The sequence below is a fragment of the Neofelis nebulosa genome, chromosome 1 (assembly GCF_028018385.1).
Source record: "Neofelis nebulosa isolate mNeoNeb1 chromosome 1, mNeoNeb1.pri, whole genome shotgun sequence".
Classification (NCBI taxonomy): domain Eukaryota; kingdom Metazoa; phylum Chordata; class Mammalia; order Carnivora; family Felidae; genus Neofelis; species Neofelis nebulosa.
In genome coordinates this window covers 90,562,939-90,585,449 of record NC_080782.1, presented here as the reverse complement: position 1 = coordinate 90,585,449, position 22,511 = coordinate 90,562,939, and the positions used below count along the sequence as shown (strand labels likewise).

At 37.3% G+C, this 22,511-nt stretch overlaps 1 protein-coding gene and 1 non-coding gene across 2 annotated transcripts; both read left to right on the top strand.

The window, feature by feature from the left end:
• The first annotated feature begins 15,650 nt into the window (after positions 1-15,650).
• Positions 15,651-17,907, top strand: LOC131510537 (cytochrome c oxidase subunit 7C, mitochondrial). The gene is made up of 3 exons (XM_058727768.1): positions 15,651-15,873; positions 16,860-17,003; positions 17,805-17,907. Exons 1-2 carry the CDS (start codon positions 15,799-15,801, stop codon positions 16,974-16,976), a joined length of 192 nt encoding a protein of 63 aa, XP_058583751.1. The 5' UTR covers positions 15,651-15,798; the 3' UTR covers positions 16,977-17,003; positions 17,805-17,907.
• On the top strand, positions 17,643-17,705 carry LOC131489963 (small nucleolar RNA Z39). Its single transcript, XR_009250853.1, has one exon. It is a non-coding gene; the product is annotated as a small nucleolar RNA Z39 (small nucleolar RNA).
• Positions 17,908-22,511: the final 4,604 nt, after the last annotated feature.

The window sequence follows — 22,511 nt, the reverse complement described above, 5'->3', positions numbered from 1 at the left end:
CATTTGTATTAATAATATGAATGCAGGGACGCCTGGTTCACTTAGTTTATAGAGCATGCAACTCTTGATCTCAGGGTTGTGAGTTCAAGCCCCATGTTGGGTATAGAGATTACTTAAAAATAAAATATTAAAATAATAATAATAATATGAATGGATATAAACCTTTGATGGACAAATATAAAAGTAAAGCATTTTACCTGTGAAAATTACAATTTTAAGGATAATAATATTAAAACAAATCCATCAAAATTCAGTGTGGATTCTTATGTCAGTCCTTGAAGGTTGGCATCTTCCCTCACATTTCCTGCACTGTCAGTGGAAAGTAGAGTGTTTTATCAACTTCCAGAGAAAAGGCAGTATTCTAAACAGGAACGGTTGACACACTTTTTTTCTTTTAAATAATGAGCAGTTTATTGCCATTAAGACAAGAAAATGCAGACAGTCACTTGTAACTCTAATTGCAGGCATTCTAAAATGTCTGTTTGGAAAATTACCTCTGGTATACTTATGAACTACTTTGAGATATAGAAATTACAAATTTTTTTCCAGGAAACTAATCAAATTGTAGATAAATATAGCTCAATCATCAATTTAAGATACAAAGTTGCAACACTAACTTTAAAGACAGCAAGTATACTTTATTCCCTTACTTATACTTAACGTTTGTTTTAAAACAGCTCAGGCCTATGTCTGATATAAAAAAACTTTGTGCCTCATTCCAGAAATAACTGTCAAATTTAATGAATGAATGATTCAATGAGTGAATTAGCAAAATAGTTAACCAACTAGTAGAGAACATTTATAGAGACAAAAATAGGTACTTTATTAAAGGATTGATTTAGAACTGTTTTTTGTATTGAAAATGTTAATCTTGATTGTGTCAAAATCTTTCCAACTAGGATCATTCCTTTCATCTCATCCATTGCCTGAGCTTGGTGTTCTTTCTTTCAGTGACACTGGAAGGATGTTATGTTTACTTTATCACTTATTGAACATTGTTATAATCATCTATATTTTGTGTCCCCTACTAGACTCTAACCTACTTTAGGGCCGAGGTCTGTATTCCTGGTAATTGAGCACTCTACCCAATATCTAGCATTGTACCAACATTACATGAGTTAAAATGTTTTGAATATATTAATAAACAAGCTCATCTGGAATGAAATGAGTGACTTGGTATAGAGACTGAGAGGACCAAGGAAGGCTCTCTCAGGATACCACAGTATTTCTTGAGGATAAGGAAACTTTCACCAAGCAGTGGATGCAAGGGACATGGTTTAGGCAACCATATGCAAAGCATGAAAATTGGTAATGTTAGCCATTTCCCTTCCTTCTTTTACGTTTATTAGTTCTGACATGTTCTGTGTACTATACCATATAAAATAGGCATTTTATTTCAAATGGCTAAACGTATTGACATTGATTAGTAAAAATGTTCCAAAACATCCTCTTCTATCTTCTGGCTGCAAAAGAATAAACTTCAAAGAAGCAGTTAAATCACCTCTCTGTTCTTCCTATGTGCCTAAAAACAGTACACATTTATAAATATAATGAAATTGATTTTTTAAATTACACAAGTTGGTAATTTTTTCTGTAGTCCATTCATATTTTAATTACTTAATCCATTTTCCCTTTAAAAACAAAAGTTACACATACTTGAGTAATGAAATGTTTGTTTTAAGTAAATAAAATAGGAGACTAAATTAGATAATAAAATTTCGTACTCTGTTCTTTTTGTTTCACTACTGAAGCACCTGTCAGCCTATCTTATTTTTAAGTACACAAAACACATTACAGATTTTGCCAATAAAACCCAAGAAGGAGCAAACAAGATTAAGCAACATCATCCTTTTTTTCTTATCAACTGAAAATCAATGAACTTAGAAACTGTAGTTTTGGTCTTCTACAGACCAACTGTTATTCAGAGAAAAACTATACACTGTTACAAAATTTTAGGTAATGCTAGCAACCTTCTATATACTCCCATTTTACTATTAGCTAGTAATTAGTAACTATCTAAAACTATTGTATCCTATTTAAGAAAAATTAACTGTTTCTTATTGTTTGATCACTTCCCCTTTCAAAATAAATTTTAGATTTAATTTTTGTTCATTATTTTGTAAATTATGTTTTGAAAATTTATAATATGCTCATTGCTGCAGGCACCAAAATGAAGTGAAATGGAGCATTAAGGCTTGTGCCACAGTCTGTTTCCTTGACTCAGTTATCTATATATTTCACAAGGAAAGATTTGACCTAAATACTTTATTTCATTGTTGTTACTTTTTGATATTTGAAAAATTTTCCACTATTTCCTTAAAATCATATTGAATACTATAAGCAAATCTTAATACACTACCCATTATTAAAGACATGAGATAGCATTTTCTTGAAAAATTGTGAATTTTTTGCATTTGTTTTTTCTGGGCTATCCAAATTTTCCTTACATTATTTATAATTTTAATTGCCTCATTAATAAGGTCACATGCCATTAGACTACTGTATGTAACATTATGTGTACTACATGCACAAAGAGAATCACTTGTACAAAAAAAAGCTAAAATTGTAAAATTTTAGCATGGAAGCCTTAAATTACTCTGTAAAATTATATTTACACAGTAATATGTTTGAAAGGGATAAAAATGATTTATTGCCAGAAACAATAAAATTTTGTGAAAAAGTAATAAAATGTATCATGTTTTCTTGTATTTTCAATTTGACCATACCTTTCTAGCCAATATGGAAGAAGTGAAACTGTTGTTTAAAAATTATTATTGAATATGCTAATTTCAAATAACTAAAAAAGATGTAATCTAAAATATAATATATAAATTTTATAGTTGCACATATGCCCAGGAAAGAAACTTTTTGTCCAGAAACTTCCATGACTTCGTAAAATGTACATGGTACAGAAATCACCTGAATATTTTAAATTTTGTCCAGAACAGTCTGTCCTAATTAAACAGAACAAACACAGAGAATCTTCCTCCTTCATTTGTCGGAAATTATCTGTAAAAGTATCATTTCTTTTACTTAAACTTTGATTCTTACTACTTTGGAAAGTCTTCAGAGAACATTAGCACTCCAATATAATGCTAACTCTTACATATTAAAAAGATACTAATTTTAGATCTCATAAAAGGCTATATTTCCCAGAAAGAGTGTGTTTCTTGAGCCTTGGAAAGGAATGTGCAGAAGAGAAGAGTCACAGCGTGGCATGAACTGGAGTAGAAATCAAAAACAGAAATACTAAGGACGCCATTTTTCTACTTAAGGGGCGTGTTTAATGTAGGTACTGTGCTCATACACAACCAGGTGTGACCTTGAAATGAGAAGCTAGGAAATCAAGTGTAAAGTTTTTAGTTTTCTTAGAGCAATATAGAGGGAATATTTTCCTTTCATCCTTTCACTTGGACTCAGAAATAACCAGCTATTGTCTGCCCTGAGATACCCACTTAAAATGGTCAGCACTGCAACACTGAGCAGCTCTGTGTGCATGAGGAAGAGTATTCAGCCTTGTGTCTAGACCCCTCCTCTTTCTAGATATTTAAAACATTCTATGCTTTTTGTTTTCTTTCCATCCTTCTCCATTAAATGATGAGTACCTTGAAAAGAGAGAGAGAGAAAAAAAAAAAAAGAAGTTCAAATACAATTCTCATATTCTAGATTGGGATGACCAGAGAGTGGAAATGACACCCATGAAAAGAAAATTGGGAGGAAAAGAGTAGATTGGTGGTACAGGCTGGAGTTTCACCAACATAACACATTTGGTTTTACACAGACTGTGGCGCTATTATGACTTCATGGGGCAGGGCAAGGGGCTGTATTAAAATCCTCCAATGATGGCAGCATTGAGAAAAGTCAGGTTAAGTATAGCAGGTTAAGGGCATCGCTTTCAAAAAGATGACCAGTTTGGTATCTAAGAGATACCAAATGGAGAACATTTCTCCATTATCATTATTAAACCACCTTGTCAGACCTCTTTAATCTTTATGATTTAAACTTTGGAATCCAGCATATTATTTTCCTGATATACATTAATTTGGTATCCTTAATCTTTAACTCCTGTATCTGTCATTCCTTTCCTGGAATTCCAAGTTATTTAAAGTTGCAAAGTAATCACATCAAATCTGTATATTTTCCACCAAGTTTCCATGACTCACATGAGAGAGACAGCAAAAGAGAGAGAGAAATTTTATCCTGAACAAAATTATGCAGTTATTATCATTTTTTATTATCATTTTTTGCAGTTATTATCATTTTTCATCTTGCATGTTGCTCTAACCAATCTCTAATTCTTTCCTGCTTCCAGGAATCAATCCCCGCCACACACACAACTTTCCCTAGAAATGTTGTCTTCTGGAAAGGTCTTGGATTGTGAATTTAAGTCAAATTCTTACTTCTGTTCTTAATGTGTATCTAAGCCTTTGTCTCTAATTTTAGAATCAAAGACTTTGCTTTCCTTTTGAGAATGATCAGAAAGTACTGGGATTTTTTTTATTTCCCTGTAGTCGGGTTTTGTCTAACTTCCCAATATATGCACAAGACTGCTCTGAGAGGTGGATATAATTCAAATCAGTTATTTTACTTCAGATAGTAAAAACCTGTGTCCTCGGAAAATAACGTTTAACTCATCACCTGTTTTTTATTAACCATAAATTACCTTTAGCTCTACCCTCTCCTACCATTTCCTCCCTTCAGGATAGAATTTCTATAGCAGGAATGCAAAGAAAAAGCCGGGGCGGGGGGGAACCTCCAATTTCAGCTTTTGAGTTACTGAAAAGACTTTGGAAAATACAGGTGACACAACAGGTTGAGTAATTAGGGATTTGGGATCTTGCATCCCTGGATACTAAGCGTCAAAAGTCTTATTAATGCTGATGGCTGTGCTATAAGAATACCAAATTCAGACTTCTTCAGCAATGACTTGGAATATATAAATTTAAATATAATTTATATATATAATAAATGTATATATAATTTATTTATATAGATATAAAGATATATGTAAAATTTATATATAAATATATAGATTTAAATATAAACTTGGAAAAGTTTATTATAACCTATACATATGCAAATAATACAGAATATAATAATAACAACTTACACTTCTTTGATAGTCCTCACATTCAAGGTTTCTTGTGTGGTTCGGGTTCTCACAATAAAATGAACAATATTCTGAGCTAATCCGGTAAGGGAGGTGTTTTGTCTCACATTTTAAGTTTATATTCTCTTCTTAACAATTAAGCAATTTATCTTTAATAAACTGTATATATATACTTTTAATGTTTATTTATTTTTGAGAGAGAGAGAATGTGAGCTGGGGAGGGGCAGAGAGAGAGGGAAACACAGAATCTGAAGCAGGCTCCAGGCTCTGAGCTGTCAGCACAGAGCCCTATGCGGGGCTCGAACCCAAGAACCAGGAGACCATGACCTGAGCCAAAGTCAGAGGCTTAGCTGATTGAGCCACACAGGCGCCCCTGTAGAACGTGTTTTAATCCAATCCTGTGTCTTCCTTTGTTAGTCAAAAAGTGCTCAGTACTAGTACTGAGCTCCATAGCTTTTCCAGACAAGCTCAGTAAGAAAAATAGGAGACTGTAAGAAATAGAATGTCTGGGGTTTTTCCTTCATAGGATGGTCTTTCTAGTGACATTAGTCAGAAAAGAAGTTCCTTTCCAGTCAAAAGGTGATGGAATTTCCTAAGGAACTGATTTTTTAAAATCTTGCATGAAAAGCTGAGAAATGTGTGACCAGTGACTCAAGAGGCCAGGAGGGTAGGGGTGCCGTGGTGGCCTAGGCAGCTTGAGAAGGTATCTTTGGGGCATGTGAGCACAAATTTTGTGGCCTTAATACAAAAGCTGATGATACAAGCAGAGAAAGTGCAGTAACTATGAGGAGGGTAGGATTGATCTCAGCATGAAGACAAGAGGGAAAAATAACAGCAGCACAAACAGCGGTGTGGAAGTTATAATAATAGCTGCTATGTATTGAGCATTGCTATTGCCAGATACAGCGCTAAGCACACGTGTTCACGTAATTAAAAACTAATTGTCTATTTTAAAGGTGGAACTAAGGATAGGTTCATTACCTTCTAAATGAGTGGCTACCAGAGAACACAGATTCATAAGATAGGAATAAAACAGAAGCAAGTTTTAATATCACTTCCCATCTGCCCTTGATGCATTGTGGAACAGAGGGGAGGATCAATGGAAGCTTATAAATGTTCAACACTACGGGCAGTGGATAGCAAACACTGATGATGGAAAAGGGAGCGGGCACTCTGCCAGCAGACTGCAGGACACTAAGGCAGTTGGCCCTTCCCTTGTTGAGAAGGGTGAGTCATTGCAATTCTCCAGATGGATCCCAGCAAGTGCAGAAACATTGGCTCAGACTAGGTGTATGTTCTGTTGACTCAAGTTGCTGTGAAGAGATGGAATAGGGCAGTGGTTTTCAATGCAGAACAACTGTTGTCAACAGAGAGGACATTTGGTAACATCTGGAGACAAATTTGGTTGTCATAACTTGGGTAGTGCTACTAGCATCTAGTGGGTAGATGCCCAAAATGTAGCCAAGCATTCTATAATGTTCAGGACATTACTTCAACAAAGAATTATCTAGCCCAGACTGTAAATGGTCCCCTGTTGAAAAACTTTGCAATAGAACACAATTTGGCTTTAATTAAGAATACCCAGGCATCCAAGTTTAAGGTGCTCAGAGGCAATTAACAAATCAATCCTTTTGAAAGTAATATTTTATTGCTAAAAGGAAATTATGAGTGATTGAAATATTCTATATCTTTTTTTTTCTTTTTTTTTTTTTGTTCAATATATGAAGTTTATTGTCAAATTGGTTTCCATACAACACCCAGTGCTCATCCCAAAAGGTGCCCTCCTCAATACCCATCACCCACCCTCCCCTCCCTCCCACCCCCCATCAACCCTCAGTTTGTTCTCAGTTTTTAACAGTCTCTTATGCTTTGGCTCTCTCCCACTCTAACCTTTTTTTTTTTTTTTCCTTCCCCTCCCCCATGGTCTTCTGTTAAGTGTCTCAGGATCCACATAAGAGTGAAAACATATGGTATTTGTCTTTCTCTGTATGGCTTATTTCACTTAGCATCACACTCTCCAGTTCCATCCATGTTGCTACAAAAGGCCATATTTCATTCTTTCTCATTGCCACGTAGTATTCCATTGTGTATATAAACCACAATTTCTTTATCCATTCATCAGTTGATGGGCATTTAGGCTCTTTCCATAATTTGGCTATTGTTGAGAGTGCTGCTATAAACATTGGGGTACAAGAGCCCCTATGCATCAGTACTCCTGTATCCCTTGGGTAAATTCCTAGCAGTGCTATTGCTGGGTCATAGGGTAGGTCTATTTTTAATTTTCTGAGGAACTTCCACACTGCTTTCCAGAGCGGCTGCACCAGTTTGCATTCCCACCAACAGTGCAAGAGGGTTCCCATTTCTCCACATCCTCTCCAGCATCTAGAGTCTCCTGATTTGTTCATTTTGGCCACTCTGACTGGCGTGAGGTGATATCTGAGTGTGGTTTTGATTTGTATTTCCCTGATAAGGAGCGACGTTGAACATCTTTTCATGTGCCTGTTGGCCATCCAGATGTCTTCTTTAGAGAAGTGTCTATTCATGTTTTCTGCCCATTTCTTCACTGGGTTATTTGTTTTTCCGGTGTGGAGTTTGATGAGCTCTTTATAGATTTTGGATACTAGCCCTTTGTCCGATATGTCATTTGCAAATATCTTTTCCCATTCCGTTGGTTGCCTTTTAGTTTTGTTGGTTGTTTCCTTTGCTGTGCAGAAGTTTTTATCTTCATAGGGTCCCAGTAATTCATTTTTGCTTTTAATTCCCTTGCCTTTGGGGATGTGTCGAGTAAGAGATTGCTACGGCTGAGGTCAGAGAGGTCTTTTCCTGCATTTTCCTCTAGGGTTTTGATGGTTTCCTGTCTCACATTCAGGTCCTTTATCCATTTTGATTTATTTTTGTGAATGGTGTGAGAAAGTGGTCTAGTTTCAACCTTCTGCATGTTGCTGTCCAGTTCTCCCAGCACCATTTGTTAAAGAGACTGTCTTTTTTCCATTGGATGTTCTTTCCTGCTTTGTCAAAGATTAGTTGGCCATATGTTTGTGGGTCTAGTTCTGGGGTTTCTATTCTATGAAATATTCTATATCTTAATTATGGCATTGGTTAACAAGTGTATACAGTTGTCAAGTTCATTGAAGAGTACACTCTTAATAGATATGTTTTATTGCACATAATTAGTGGCTCAATAAAGTGGATTTTAAAAGCTAAATCATAATCTCACCCTCAAAATATATTTGTATTTAAATTCAAAAACTGCTACATAATTTATTCATTGGTTTCAGCAAACATTTCAAGGAGTGTCTCTATGGAGACATAGACACATGGGTGATCAGAAGAAAACAAAACTTGGTGCCCTGAGAGCTTACATGCAAGTAGAGCATTAGACTTCTTTATATTTCAGAACTACATACTTCAATGGTCAATCCACTGAGAAAGACAGAAAATTAATTAAAAAGTGACATATGGAGGGGGATCCCAAAAGGGAGTTGTTATGGGGAATATAACACTTCGAAGCAGCAAATATGTCCATTAACCCTTCCAGTAACCCTATAAAGTAAGGAACATTATTGTCCCCATTTGAAAGATACTGGAAGGTCGTGCAACTTGCCCAAAGCTAAATAGTTAGGGTAGATTGTGCATTTGAATCCATGTCAGTCTGATTCCAGGTTATAATACATTGCCTGGAGTGTGCAACTCTGGGGAAATGTGCAAGACCAAGAAATTATACAAGAATTATGACAATTCGGAACCACTTTAGCAAAGTTCCGAGAGTATATATAACAAGTGGAAATTGAATTCTTATAGAGGCACTGTATAAGATTTCAGCAAGAAACTAGGTCTCTGTGGAGGAGATGCTATCTGTTCAACCAAACCGTTTCCAATTTCCTCTAGGACACACAAAAGTCTCAATTCCTCAGACTCTCTGCATCTGGATGGTAGTATATGACTGATTCAGATAATAGAATTTGGCACAAGTGGTGCATGCTTGAGCTGATCCCTCACAACCCTGTGTGAGTCGCTACTTTCTCTTTCTTAGCATGGTGGCAAGCAGGGTCAACCCAGAGGATTGAGTGGAGGCACAAGAGGATGATGACACTTGAATCACCATGTGGAAGATGGCATGCTGACCATCTGATTCTGACTGTGACATAGTGAGAAATAAATCTTCGCTGTATTAAGCCATTAAAATCGGGGTATCATTTGGTATATTAGCTAGCTTTAATTACCTTACTTAGCCCAGGCTCCATAAAGCAAAAAAGAGAAAACTGATAAAGTAAGTAATACTGTAACAACTCGCTATGTGAGAAAAAATTTATGATGTTTTAGTTTATTTACATGCTAATATTGTTCCAGAAAACATCTGAGGTACAGAACAAAGACACATACCATATAACAAGATAAAATAAATTTAAAATTGGGGAGGAAAGTGAAACAAAGGTAAATAAATTTAGAAAAGTAGATGGAGCCGGGAGTGAGATACGTGAAATAGATCCATCGTCTCCACTAAAGATAGGTCACACTTTTGGCTCTAACATTCTAGGAACCAGTACAAGGAGGAAATTACAATCAAGTTTGTTATTCACAGTGCTCATAAGGCAGAAGCAAATCAGCTACCCAGGAGAGGCATGTTTATTCTAGTTTTCAGACCAGAGAAAAATTTGTCCAATGGGGCCTTAAAAATGACAATGTGAAATGTATTGAAACACATCCTACAAGGAGGGGGTGGGGAGAGAAACAACCTCCACAGTAAACCCAGCAATAAGATTCATAAGTCTGATATTTATAAAATCTCTTAGTACAAAGTGGTAAGAAGATGCTGAGCACAACTCACGTTCGATGAAGCAGTTTTAGAATGCTGTTCGGTGAGGGTCTAGTTTAATTGACAGATATGGAGAGAACTGCAAATTAAACCTAACCTACCCTATGGAATAATTTTATAATTAGTTGAAATGATTAAAATAATGTTTGGTGAGTCCAGTAATAATTTTCTCAAACTGCATAAATATTCTCAAGAAATTCCCAGTTTTCTTAATTGTTAGTTCAAAGTGAAAAGCCAAATACAGAAACTGTTATAGCATAAACAAGCACATCTTGATGGACTGTATTAACCATATAGTTGCCAATCCATGGTCCAGAGAAAAAGGGGTGCCTTTGATCTAATTTCTGGTCAAAATATAGCAGCAGCTTAACATGCATTGACCAGCAGTAATGGACCTGGTTATAAATAAAGATTTCCATAAATCTTTAAAAAAAAAAATGGTTGGGGGGCACCTAGGTGGCTCAGCTGGTTAAGTATCCAACTTCAGCTCAGGTCATGATCTCACGGTTAGTGCGTTCAAGCCCCACATAGGGCTCAGTGCTGTCAGTGGTGTGTCTGCTTTGGATTCTCTCTCTCTCCCTCTCTCTCTGCCCCTCCTCCACTCGTGCTTTCTCCCTCTCTCAAAAATAAATAAATCTGAAAAAAAAAAAAAAAGATGGGATCCTTATTGGCACAATCCTTCACAATCATCACATGTAATGCACCAAAGTTCATTCTATTCCCATTTATTTCCTGTTTTTCTTCTACTCTAACAAAAAAAAGCATTTCCTTTTAGAATGATGCATCAAATTGATTTTCAAAATTCCCTTCCTCACTTAAATTATGTGTGTCTCTAAACTAAAGAAATAAACCATTTAATCACTTAGTATCCCAGTTATGGAGACAACGGGGAAACGCCATGGTAAATTTAAAGAAACCTGTTCAAAACAATGATAAATACCACTGCAAGTTAAGTCAAGATGGAGATGGAACATAAATAGAGTTAGAATCAGTGACTTTCAAACTGAGAAGTGTTAGTTTCTGTATTCATCTTATAGAAATGTATCTACCTCTACCTGCCAACACTGAATGACAAATAATTATATTAGGAGTTGATCTGTCAAAAAAGTGAATCGTCCTTAAACCTACATTGAGATTAAGAAATAACATTGGAATAAGAAACATGAAATGCTTTTAAGGAAATAATGGTATTCAGAAGTAATGAAACAAGAGGAAGAGTAAAATACACAGCTTGATCAAGTAAGCATTTTTTTGGCATAACTTTTTCTTCCAGTTGGTCATCACTAAATCATTCAAAAGGCTGGCAGAATATTTTCCAACCCTGATTGCTACAGTGGAATTACATTTTGTCTTTTCCTAAAATCAGGTGTTATTTTCCCCTACAAATGTAAAATTTCAAATACAAGTTAACACAGAGTTCTGATTTTAATTCTGTAGTATGAGATATTCTAAAAATTTAAGACCAAAAGAAACATGTTAACTTGAGTTTTTCAATGTAGGATAGAAACATAATTTCTTTACTAAAGAATCCCTTTCTAAATAAACTCTAACCTAGTTCTTAAAAATCTTATATAGTAGCTGTTGAGAGAAATGACAAATATTGTACTTTAATTTTTAGAAATACTGTTCTATATAATGTAACTTCAGTCTCCAAAGACTCCTCTGGGTCTAGAAAGTACACTGCTTACTCTATGATATACACCCTACTCAGTACTTAAAATAATTGGATTTTATTTTTAAAATATAACTTTGGAGTAAACTTCATGTCCCTAAAGATGTTTTCTATTTTGTACCAATATGTGAAATGTCTCATTTCTCTTGAAATTCATTTTATAGCAAAAGAGTATCATACTGAATCAAAAGTTTCTCTAAGATAATTCACATTTTTCTTGCCAACTATAATGACTAAATTTAGATTGTTAGACCAATAAATAGTGCATGATACCTGTTCCAGGTTTTGTACTCCTATATAACAAACTACCCCAAACTTAGCAGCTTAAAACAATATTTTATTTTTTTCTCTTCAGTTCTGGAGGTTGATGGGCTCAGCTGGGCAGTTCTTGTTTAACATAGCTCATAAAATCATAGGCAAATCATGACTGTGGCTGGAGTCACCTGAAGGCTTCTTCACTCATATATCTGGTGCCCAGGCTAGGATATGGCAGGAACAGCTGGAAGCTGATCTGGCCTATTTTCCCCCCTCATTTCCTCCCCCTCCCCCCAGGAGGCTTCTCCAAAGGGTTCGCTTGGGTTCCCTTACAGTCCTGGTACACTCAGGGTAGCTAGACTTCTTACATGGTGGCTGTCTCCTCTCAAGAAAACATTCCAAGTTGCCTGAATGGAAACTTCAAAGCTTTTGATAAGTCAGCTTCAGAAATATCTGAATGTTACTCTATTGCATTCTATTGGTCAAGCAGGTCACTGAGGTCAAGAAGTGGGGGGAGTTAGAACCCACCTCTCAAAGGTAAGAGTTACAAAGAAATTGTGGCCATCTTTAATTTACCACAATGCCTATTCAAAAAAGAAGATTAACAAATTTCTTAAAACTTTTTCTTCCCTCCATAGCGAATTTTAAGAGATTGAGATTAGCTTAAAACCCCGAAACTCAGAGTATCTTAGCTATTTAACTAATTTATTAATTGGTCACTAATTAGCAATGAAGAAAAATGATATGGAAACTAATAAGAAATTTTCCCTAGAGTTCAGTTTGGCTTTATGACAAAAACATTCTTTAGAAAATATTTTTAAATAACTATCAAGAATGTGTTCTGTGGGTAATATCTAGCCATTAACAAAAAGGTGAGTAATCATGCAAGGAATACGTGATCTCATCAACTTTCAATCCCATTCCATTTACCTTCTAGTTACCAAGAGCATCAAAAAGCTGCACCGTGACTTTCTGAGGGTATTTAGCACTCCCTTCAGGGGAGCCACTGCTGTATCAGTGCTGTATACACAGCTGTATTATGCCAGCTGCTGTATCACCATCAAATGGAGCCACTCTGCTTCCCAGACGTTCCGTGTTTTGATATGTTCAGCACAGTCATTTTTGTTACCCCTAGAAAATTATCATAGAAGCATCATCTGACAGAAAGGTATGTATTAAGCAAAGATAAATGTTTTATGTAACATAACTGATTCCTAAATATAGATTGGTGATAAGAAAGTGTGTTCTTCCAATGGCAGGTGATTTCCTTAAATAAAATGGCTGTGTTACTTCTAGGTGTCTGTCCTGGTAATTCACTATTGCTTAACAAACTATTTAAATTTAAATTTAACTTAACGAATTTAAATTTTTCTAATATTTATTTATTTTGAGAGTGAAAGAGAGAGCACGCACACACGCATGAGCAGGGGAAAGGCAGAGAGAGATGGGGAGAGAGAGAGAAGCCCAAGCAGACTCTGCACTGTCAGCACAGAGCCTGACATGGGGCTCAATCTCACAAATGGTGAGATCATGACCTGAGCCAAAATCAAGAGTCAGAAGTTTAACTGACTGAGCCACCCAGGTACCTCCAAACTATCACAAATTTAATGGCTTGGAAGAACAATCATTTTATTTTATCTCACAAATTTGTAGATCAGCATTTTGGGCAGAGCTCTACTGGGCAACTCTTCCTCAAATCGCATTGACTGGGGACACTCACTGATGATATTCAGCAGGCAGCTGGACTGAGCTGGAGGATCCAGGATAACTCACTCCCATGCCTGACACCTGAGCTGACCCCTTTTACCTACTTTTGGTCGACTTCTGGGGACTCTCCAGGAGGCCTCTCCATAAAAGTAGTCAAACTTCTTACACGAATGTTCAGAGTTCCCAGGGCAAGTGTTCCAAAAGACAGGAAAGGACACTGTCAATATCATAAGACCTGGGCAGGACACTGGTACAGTATCACTTATAACAAATTCTCTTGGTCAAAATAGTCAGAGTCCACCCAGATTTGGGATGAGAAGGCAGGCTCTATATCTTGATGAAAGGATTTGCAGCTATCTTTATTTTGGCACAGGGCCCATGAGGAGGCTGACAGTTCTGAGACCATTTGCTAGAATCTATCCTGGAGTTCCCTTTGGAGTTAGATGAAAGCCAGATATGCAGGGGAGACTCAAACAGTGCGAATTAGAACTAACAGTGAACCAAATATACAGGGGATATTACATTCATTAGACTGAAAGGGACAATTCAGAAATACTAAATGTGAAAACATTCCCCAATTATAGTCAGATAAGAATCCTTTAATATATAAAAGCCCTGAACAGGACATTTAAAAAATGTTAATGTCTTACATCCTCTATTAGGAGGAGAACACCAGTTATAATGCACTACATGTGTCTCTACTTAATCAGAAGTTACTTGTAGAAATAAACTTATTAATTTTTTAAAGTGGAGTTTTTTTTGCGGGGGCAGGGGGCGGTTGGAGATGGGGAAGCATCACTTTTCTCTTACAGAAGATAAGTAAAGTATATGTTAATGTATATATTTTATACCCAGTTTTCAAAGCAAGACTTTATTTACTGCTGCTGTATTAATGAGCCATCTAGGGCAATATATGCTCTCCCACAGATGAATAACATAAAACTTAGGTTAGCAGGGCTCTTCACAATTTAACCTAATACCGCTTTCCCAGCCTTATATATCACTTCCCAATCCCACCAGTCAAAGACCACCAGAAACACACTTACAATTGAACAAGCTGGGTTATTACTCACTGCATCAAGGGAAACCAAATACCATGAAGAGCTATTGGCATCTCGGTAAAAAGATGTCAAGACTTAACAAGATTTGGGCTTGTTTTCTGTGACTACGTCTATCTTACCAAATCTCACTTAGCAAAAAGAAAGACTAATCCAAGGTTAAGGTGGTAATTGGTGAAGAGACAGAACTCATCATGTTAGACTGGATATGGTGATGTTTGGTCATTTTTGTTACTTGGACAATATTATGTTTTGTCTATGTTCAGATATGAAAATGGAGTGATCTTACTCTTTCCTTGATCCATCACTGACACAGAGTAACTTCGTCTGATGCTGATGTTCTGTGAAATTGTTTATGTTCAGCAGAACACCAATCCTCAGGCCAGGCTAACTCCAGATATAAGAAGCTGCTTTTCTCTTTCACTCTCTGAACATGCCATACTCACATCGGCCTTGAGTTTGCTCTGCCCTGTCTCTAATTCTGTTCTATTTAATAACCTATATTTTTCAGGAATCCTTCCCTTAGCAATTCATCTCAATTTTCTCTTCGACATATTTCGTGCTACATAGTGTTTCGTTACTTCAGTTTATGCTTTGTTTCCTCGTATAAGATCACGGTATACACCTCTCTCAGCGCTGGCAGAGTACTGCAAATCACAGGCTCCTAGCATTAAAAGAAAACAAACAAACAAAAATCCCCAAAAAAGAAGAGGTAAAGGTTTATTTTTGTGTTCCATAAACTCGGTGAGACTGCGTCACTCAATTCAGTACAATTGTTCTGGAATCCGGCCCCCAAAATCCTGATCAGAACTCGACAAGAAATCAGGTTTGACTAAATTGCACGTAGAAACGCCTTGGGCTCTTACCCTCCCGGCCTCCCTAACACACACAGCCAGTACCTCTACCCGACCCCCACAAGCAATCCGGCTCTCGCGTCGGACTACGTTTCCCATAGTCCTTCAGAGCCGACAAGGCGATGCCGCGTTCTGAACTACAATTCCCACAATCCTCAGACCCCACCATCTTGTCTCATTTTCTGTGGCCTCTCCCCATTTCCCATCTTCCCTTCCGGGTCTTACACACCGGAGAACAAGGTCGTGAAAAGAAGAGGACTTGGTTTGGTGCTGTCGTTTCTGTCGTCTAGGGGCTCTGCGCTTTTCGCAGAACTTCCAACAGCGCTATGTTGGGACAGAGCATCCGGAGGTTCACAACCTCTGTGGTCCGTAGAAGCCATTATGAGGAGGGCCCAGGGAAGGTTAGTGTGTTAGGGGCCCCGTTTCGTTGGGGGAGGGGGCACTTAGCTGCGATTTGCTGAACTCCAAGGCCTCCCAAGGACCGTGGAGAGGGAGACGGTAAGCCGGAGAGGTGAGCTGGGACGTCGGGTAGCGTTCCACTTCCCCCAGGAACCAGGGGCAAAGCGCAGGACCCTGGTTGCACGCCTTCGGCGGGTAAAGGAATGAATAGGAAGAGCCTTAGGCCCCACTTGGCCCTAGCGCTCCCCTCCGCGCCCTCCGAGATCTGGAGGGTCCCTGAGGCCAATGCTGCAGATATTTGTGGCTTAAAGCCGAACTAGAGGTCACCGGACTCGGAGTGAAGGTCGTCGGAAACAAAGGAGGATATGGGGGCCTGTGGTTGTGGGTCGAGTCTAAGCTAGTTAACTAAATTAGAGGTATTAAATCTCTTTAGTTGAAGTTGGGTTTAGCGTCAAGTATCAATAGCCTAAGTCGAGTAGTGAGCAGTAACTACCTCCAGTGATCGAGGCCTAGTAGGAAAGGGCGGAAGAAGGGTTTTCGATGGTAGCGCCGCTTGGTTATGAAAAAGTCAGTCTTCGTAATTCAGTTAACTTTGCCGTGTGCCTTTACAAGGTGACTAGTTTCTAACAAATAGCAAACCAGAACAGTGCATTCTTTTTCTAAAACAGGTCCCCTGAAGAATAAGTTTTTCGGCTTTTCTAAAGTAAAAGGGAAAACTTAACCAGTGTGATACACCGGAGTTATTAAGACCACTGCCTGTGCTCAGTAAAGCCAGTGCTTTTTTTTTTTTTTTTTAAACCTTACAGTGTTGTCCTACATGAAGGTCATAGGATGTAAAACATGATGTTTGAAATACGATATGATACATGGCATACATAACCTGATTATGTAAAAACAAATACCTAGCATCCCCTGTGTACTTCTATAATCTATAAAATCAGATGATTCAGTTTCATTTTTGTTGGTTGTTCTCTTTTTTCCCCAACAGAATTTGCCATTTTCAGTGGAAAACAAGTGGCGGTTACTTGTTATGATGACTATGTACTTTGGATCTGGATTTGCTGCACCTTTTTTTATAGTAAGACACCAGCTGCTTAAGAAATAAGGATGTTTTAATTAATCCATTAAACAGGTAATTAATGGATTTCTAATCTTAAAACATTGTTTTTCCTTATTCCCCCCTCCCCCCCCCCCCATCACACCCACACAGTGTGTAGGGCCGATTTCTGAAGTTAGTGTAGATGTGGCCTTGGTGGAGACACGTTGGTGAACCAATAAATGTTTCTTTGCCTGAAAGCCAATGTATATTGGATACTACTGTTTGTCAGGCACACTTTACATTAATGTCATCTAGTTACACCTAGCAAGCCTGTGAGGTTGGGTGACTTCACCTGGCCTAAGACACAAAGATGTTAAGTTGCCTCATATTCATTAACTGGTGATGGTGAACCAGGATTTTTAGCCAGTCTTGTTTCAGTTCACACACTTAACCAGGTAGAGTTCTGATAGACTAATTAACGTTAGGGCAACATCTGTTTGTGCATACCCCAATCAGTCTTACGTGCTAGAAGATTAACAGATTCTTTGTGTGAGAAGAAAAGATTTATTTAGCATAATTGTAATCAGAATTTGCCTCAAAGCAACATTTTGGGAAGATCTGTGGAATGATTGGAATAAATTCCAAAACTATCCTTTGGAAAGAAAAGACTCTATTCTTCATTATATACAAGGGAAGTTCTTTATCCAAGTGATGCATAATGGAAAGATTTTGGTGCATATGATGAAGCAAATCAGTATGAATAAAGTCATGATACTGTAAACGCTTTCTGATGTACCAAACTGATGGACAGACAATATGTGTATGAAAGTACATGGTTTCTGTTTTAATAGGTGAGACGTTTTAAATACCAATATATATATTTTTTATTTGCAGGTGTGAAAAGGAGCATTTTAAGAGGTGCAGTCTCTTTGAAAAATGGATCAAACTCTTGAATTCAACATACTCAATATGTTTGTAAATAAACTTATGGCATGAATCCTTAATGCCTCTTCTCTGAAACCTGGAATGTAATAATTGTGCTGACTTTTTATTTAGGAAATGTTCTAGTATTTGTTTGCTCAAAATATGTGTAAATTTAGCCTCTTTCTTGATTTTAAATTTTGAGATTTAATTTTTGATTACTAGGTCAGGACCTTGTTGGTAATTTATGTTATATAAAATGCAAACTTGACTTTGTTGTCCCAGAATAATTTTTTTTAATTGAAAAAGAGGAAGAAGTGTACATTTAGTCTTTACTTGAAGCAGTAAAGTTTTTCTTCATGAGTGACAATTACTTAATCATGAGGAAAACCAATAGTGAGTGTATAGAGTGAAGTCCAAGAGCTTTTTTCCCTCCAGACTTGTGATCTAAAACTAAATTTTTTGCCTTGATAAATTTGCTATTGACCAATACTAGTTTTGTTTAGACTGAATAAAAGTAGAATATTTGAAATGAAATATAATAGCATGCAAGATAAAACATAGAAATACTCCCAACTTTATTCTTGAACTTTAGTAGACATGGACTAAAAGATGCCTCTGAAGAGTAATTGTATCCGTGAATCAAATTTATGTTATGGATGGTAAAATGCTGTTAGCTACTTAAAATATAATGACGTAGTTCCTAGAGCTTTGAACTGGGGCAGGAAAAAGGTAGTTGCTGAATGTTTTAATCCTAGTTTGGTCACTTTTGGAATACCACTCGTATTAGAATGCCATAAAATAGAGGTTGTAAACTAGTGGTGTATTTGAGCTCTAGACTTTTTGGTGATTGGGGGGCTATGTTTGTTTTTTTGTTTTTTTGTTTTTTTTAACGTTTATTTATTATTGAGAGAGAGACACAGAGCATGAGCAGGGGAGGGGTAGAGAGAGGGCAAGACACAGAATCTGATGTAGGCTCCAGGCTGGGAGCTGTCAGCACAGAGCCCAATGCGGGGCTCGAACTCACAAACTGTGAGATCATGACCTGAGCTGAAGGCGGTCGCCTAACCAACTGAGCCACCCAGGTTGGGAGGCTATAGTTTTTAAAGCAGTGTTTAAAAACTAGAATAATTACAAGAAAGTCTCTGTGGATTCTTAAAAAATTGCTGTGGGTGGTTCTACATTTCTTCATGGAACAAAAGAGCTGCCTCACCATAATATTAGAGTTCCTATATACCCCTAATGTTAAACTACTAATTTGCTGGAGCTCTAAAAACACACTTCTCAGTTTATGTGACAGGGCCTATCTTTACACTCTTCAATAGCTACATAACAACCATTTAAATATAGATACAATTAAATCTTTATGACTTTGCCTGGCTTATTCCCTGTACTTGCATGTCATTGTCCTTTTGTTTTTTTTTTTTTGATTATCCATTAATGAATCAGATGTCTTCCTGCGTTTTTGTAATATTACGGCTTTCTATCTTTGGGAAAGTAGGAAGTTTAAGGTTCATAAAATGATTTCAAATTCTTGGTTCAGATCTGTGCCATTAAATTACAAATTTAGCTGTCTTCATTTTTTTGGAGGATCTAGGAATAGTGTATATCTTGTATTTTGAGATTCAATAACTATATAAAAACATTTTAATTTCTGGCAAGTCCTAAATGATTTTTTTCTGATGTAAAATATAAATCAGACTTTACTTACTATTGATTGGACAGCAGAGTCTAGGTAGATAACATCTGATTTATTACATTTGTCTTCCTAAGTTACAGTATTTGAGGATTTTACATGAATGAGGGAAAAACCTACTTTGCCCATCCTGGGAGAGGAGCACAGATTGCCCTGTCGTAAAAAGGCTTCATTCAGCAGCTATACTGAGTAGTGGTATACTCAGAAAACACCAAATGGGATATGTATATAGAAAGATTTTTTTTTAAGAAACTGGGTCATGTGATTGTGGAGGCTTGACAGGTCCAAACTCTGGTGGGTAGCGCTGAAGGCTGGAGATCCAGAGAAAAGTTGCTTTTCCAGTCCAAATGTATCTTGGCAGAATTTCCTCTTCCAGGGGGTAGCTGGCTGGCTCAGGGCATGAGACTCTTGATCTTAGGGTTGTAAGTTGGAGCCCCACAAGATGTGAAGCAGGCTCTGCACTGATAGCAACAAGCCTGATGCAGGGCTTACACTCAAGAACTGTGAGATCACAACCTAAGCCAAAGTCAGATGATCAACCAACTGAGCCACCCAGGTACCCCTGTCTTTTTTTTTTTTTTTTTTTTATTAAAGTCTCCTACTGATTGGATGAGGCTAACCCACATTATGGAGAATAATCAAGCTTTAATGAAACTTCTTCAATTTAAATGTTAATCTCCAAAAACACCACACATATCCAGAATAATGTTTGACCAAATACCTGGACACATGGCTCAGTCAAGTTGACACATAACCATGACCATTTCATATAAGAATATGCTTCCATCTACCATATTTTAAAGTACTGGCTTGGCTTTTTTTGAAAAACCACCACAGAATGTTTTTGGTTTTTTTCTTCTTTTTTCCCATATACTGGCTTTTCAAAATTCAAGCCAACACTTAAAACTACAAGATTCTCATAAAAATCCAGATTCTTTTGGAAAACTTAAACTGGAAGGACTCCTACACGCATGTCTGAAACTAAGCTAGGCAAAGTAAAGTACCCCACAGGGATGCTTCCTTGACTCCAGAATACCTGATTAGGGATTTTGCAAGGGGCCAGAACCCAGCCATTTGCTTTTAAGAAAACTATTATTGCTTCCATAATTAAGCTTTGGCCACCCCAAAGCAGGAAAAAAAAAAAAAAAAACTTTTGCTACAGAGGCAGAACAAACGCAGTTAATACAGGTTTAGGACTTAAGATGTTTGGATTCAAAACCAGGCTTGATCGTATATTGTGTTCAAGAGACTGCCTCATTTCCTGTTACATCTATTTAGTTTCAAAGATTATAAATGGAAATAGGTCTTATTTAGGCAAATTTCTCTAAGTGCCTAATGTGGACTGTTTAACTGAAAAACGGGTGAGGTAGAGGAAACACATTATTTAAGTTGTTCTAGTTGATCCCACAGCCTTTCTGCAGTTGCGGTTGGTATTTTCAGTTACTCCAGCTACAGTTCTCACTAAGTATCCAGCTGATAGTTTAATCTTACCGTGTCCAAAAATGCCTGAGAGCATGTTAGTAAAATGCAAGTCTGATCTTATAGTAAGCTGTCACCATCAGTAAAATGCCAGCTCCTTGGTATGTCATTCAGTCATTTCCCTACAGTTTCATTATCATCGTAGCTATACAGCTCCAGTTTTATGTACCTCCTCCAAATCTTGTTAGCTCAGGTGCCACATTTTCTGTAAAGCTTTATCCTGATGATTCCTCCCCAATATCCCAAACACATTACACATAAGTCTCCAACACTTCGTAAACAGCTTTCCAATCAGCTCAGCATGTAGTGTAATTACTGATTTCCTTCCCTGTCTCTCATACCAGCGTATATTTCTGAGACCAGGGAGACTTATTTATTCATGTATCCTGCATGTATAATTTAGTGAGTGGTCAATGAACATTTATTGAGTAGAAACCAAGAATGATAAAACTACTTAAAAAGAGCAAATCCCAGGCCTAATCTGCACGCCAAAATAGTGTATGTCTCCATGTTTTCTGGATAAAAAAGTTTTTCCCCAAAGACTCGCTGAATTGGTTTCTCCAACCAAATGTATATTGGAGTAATCCAGTTACTGCAGACTCAATGAAAGGAGTTTGTGCCAAAATGTAACTGAGCTACGTCACTGCCCACACTGTTTAGTCCATCTGATACTCTTTGTAGACAAACTTTGATGAAAAGGCAAAAGCTGTGGATCTTATTTGAGACTAGTATTTTGAGAAACACTGTTGTAACGAATTAGGGAATGCATAGTTTTACCTAACAATAGAGCCCAGTGGACTTAAAGGCCTTCTATCTTACTCAACCTGTTGTTCGTAACGTCTTGCTTTGTTTGTCATATGATGGCTGCTCTAGTTCTAAGCATCCCACACAGATTTGGCAATATCCAGCAAGAAAAATTACTGTTTCAAGTTTTTAATTTCAAGTGGGAGAGAGCGAGCACAAGCAGGGCAGGGGCAGAGAGAGAGAGAGAGAGAGAGAGAAAGAATCCCAAGCAGGCTCCATGCTGTCAGTGCTGAGCCCAGAATGTGGCTGGATTTCAGGAACTGAACCATAAGATCATGACCTGAGGCGAAATCAAGAGTCAGTTGTTTAACTCATGGAGCCACCCAGGCACCCCTGTTTGAACTTATTTTTAAGTGTGAAGAAAAATTGCCTAGAAATCCACTCCTCATTAGTCACAAGGGTCATATATTCATTTCTAAATACAACACTAGCAAGGGGAATGGCTGGTACCACAGTGATTAGATTTGAGCAATTAAGATTTCTCCCAGGTCTTCTATGGGAAGAGTGGGCACTGAAACAAATCTGTTTTCTACTGGAAAGGGAAAAGAAAGTGGCTTTTGGTGTGTGAAAGACAGTGCCTGCTGCAGCTAGTCTGTGTAGTACAGACAGCTCTCAACTTATGATGGTTTGACTTAAGGTGTTCTAACTGTAATGGTGAAAGCTGATATAAATTCAGTAGAAACTAGAATACTTGAGTTTTG

Coding starts and splice junctions, on each gene's coding strand:
- LOC131510537 (XM_058727768.1), top strand. CDS start 15,799: ATGTTGGGACAGAGCATCCGGAGGTTCACAACCTCTGTGGTCCGTAGA. Junction 15,874..16,859: donor ATGAGGAGGGCCCAGGGAAG/GTTAGTGTGTTA, acceptor TTTCCCCAACAG/AATTTGCCATTTTCAGTGGA.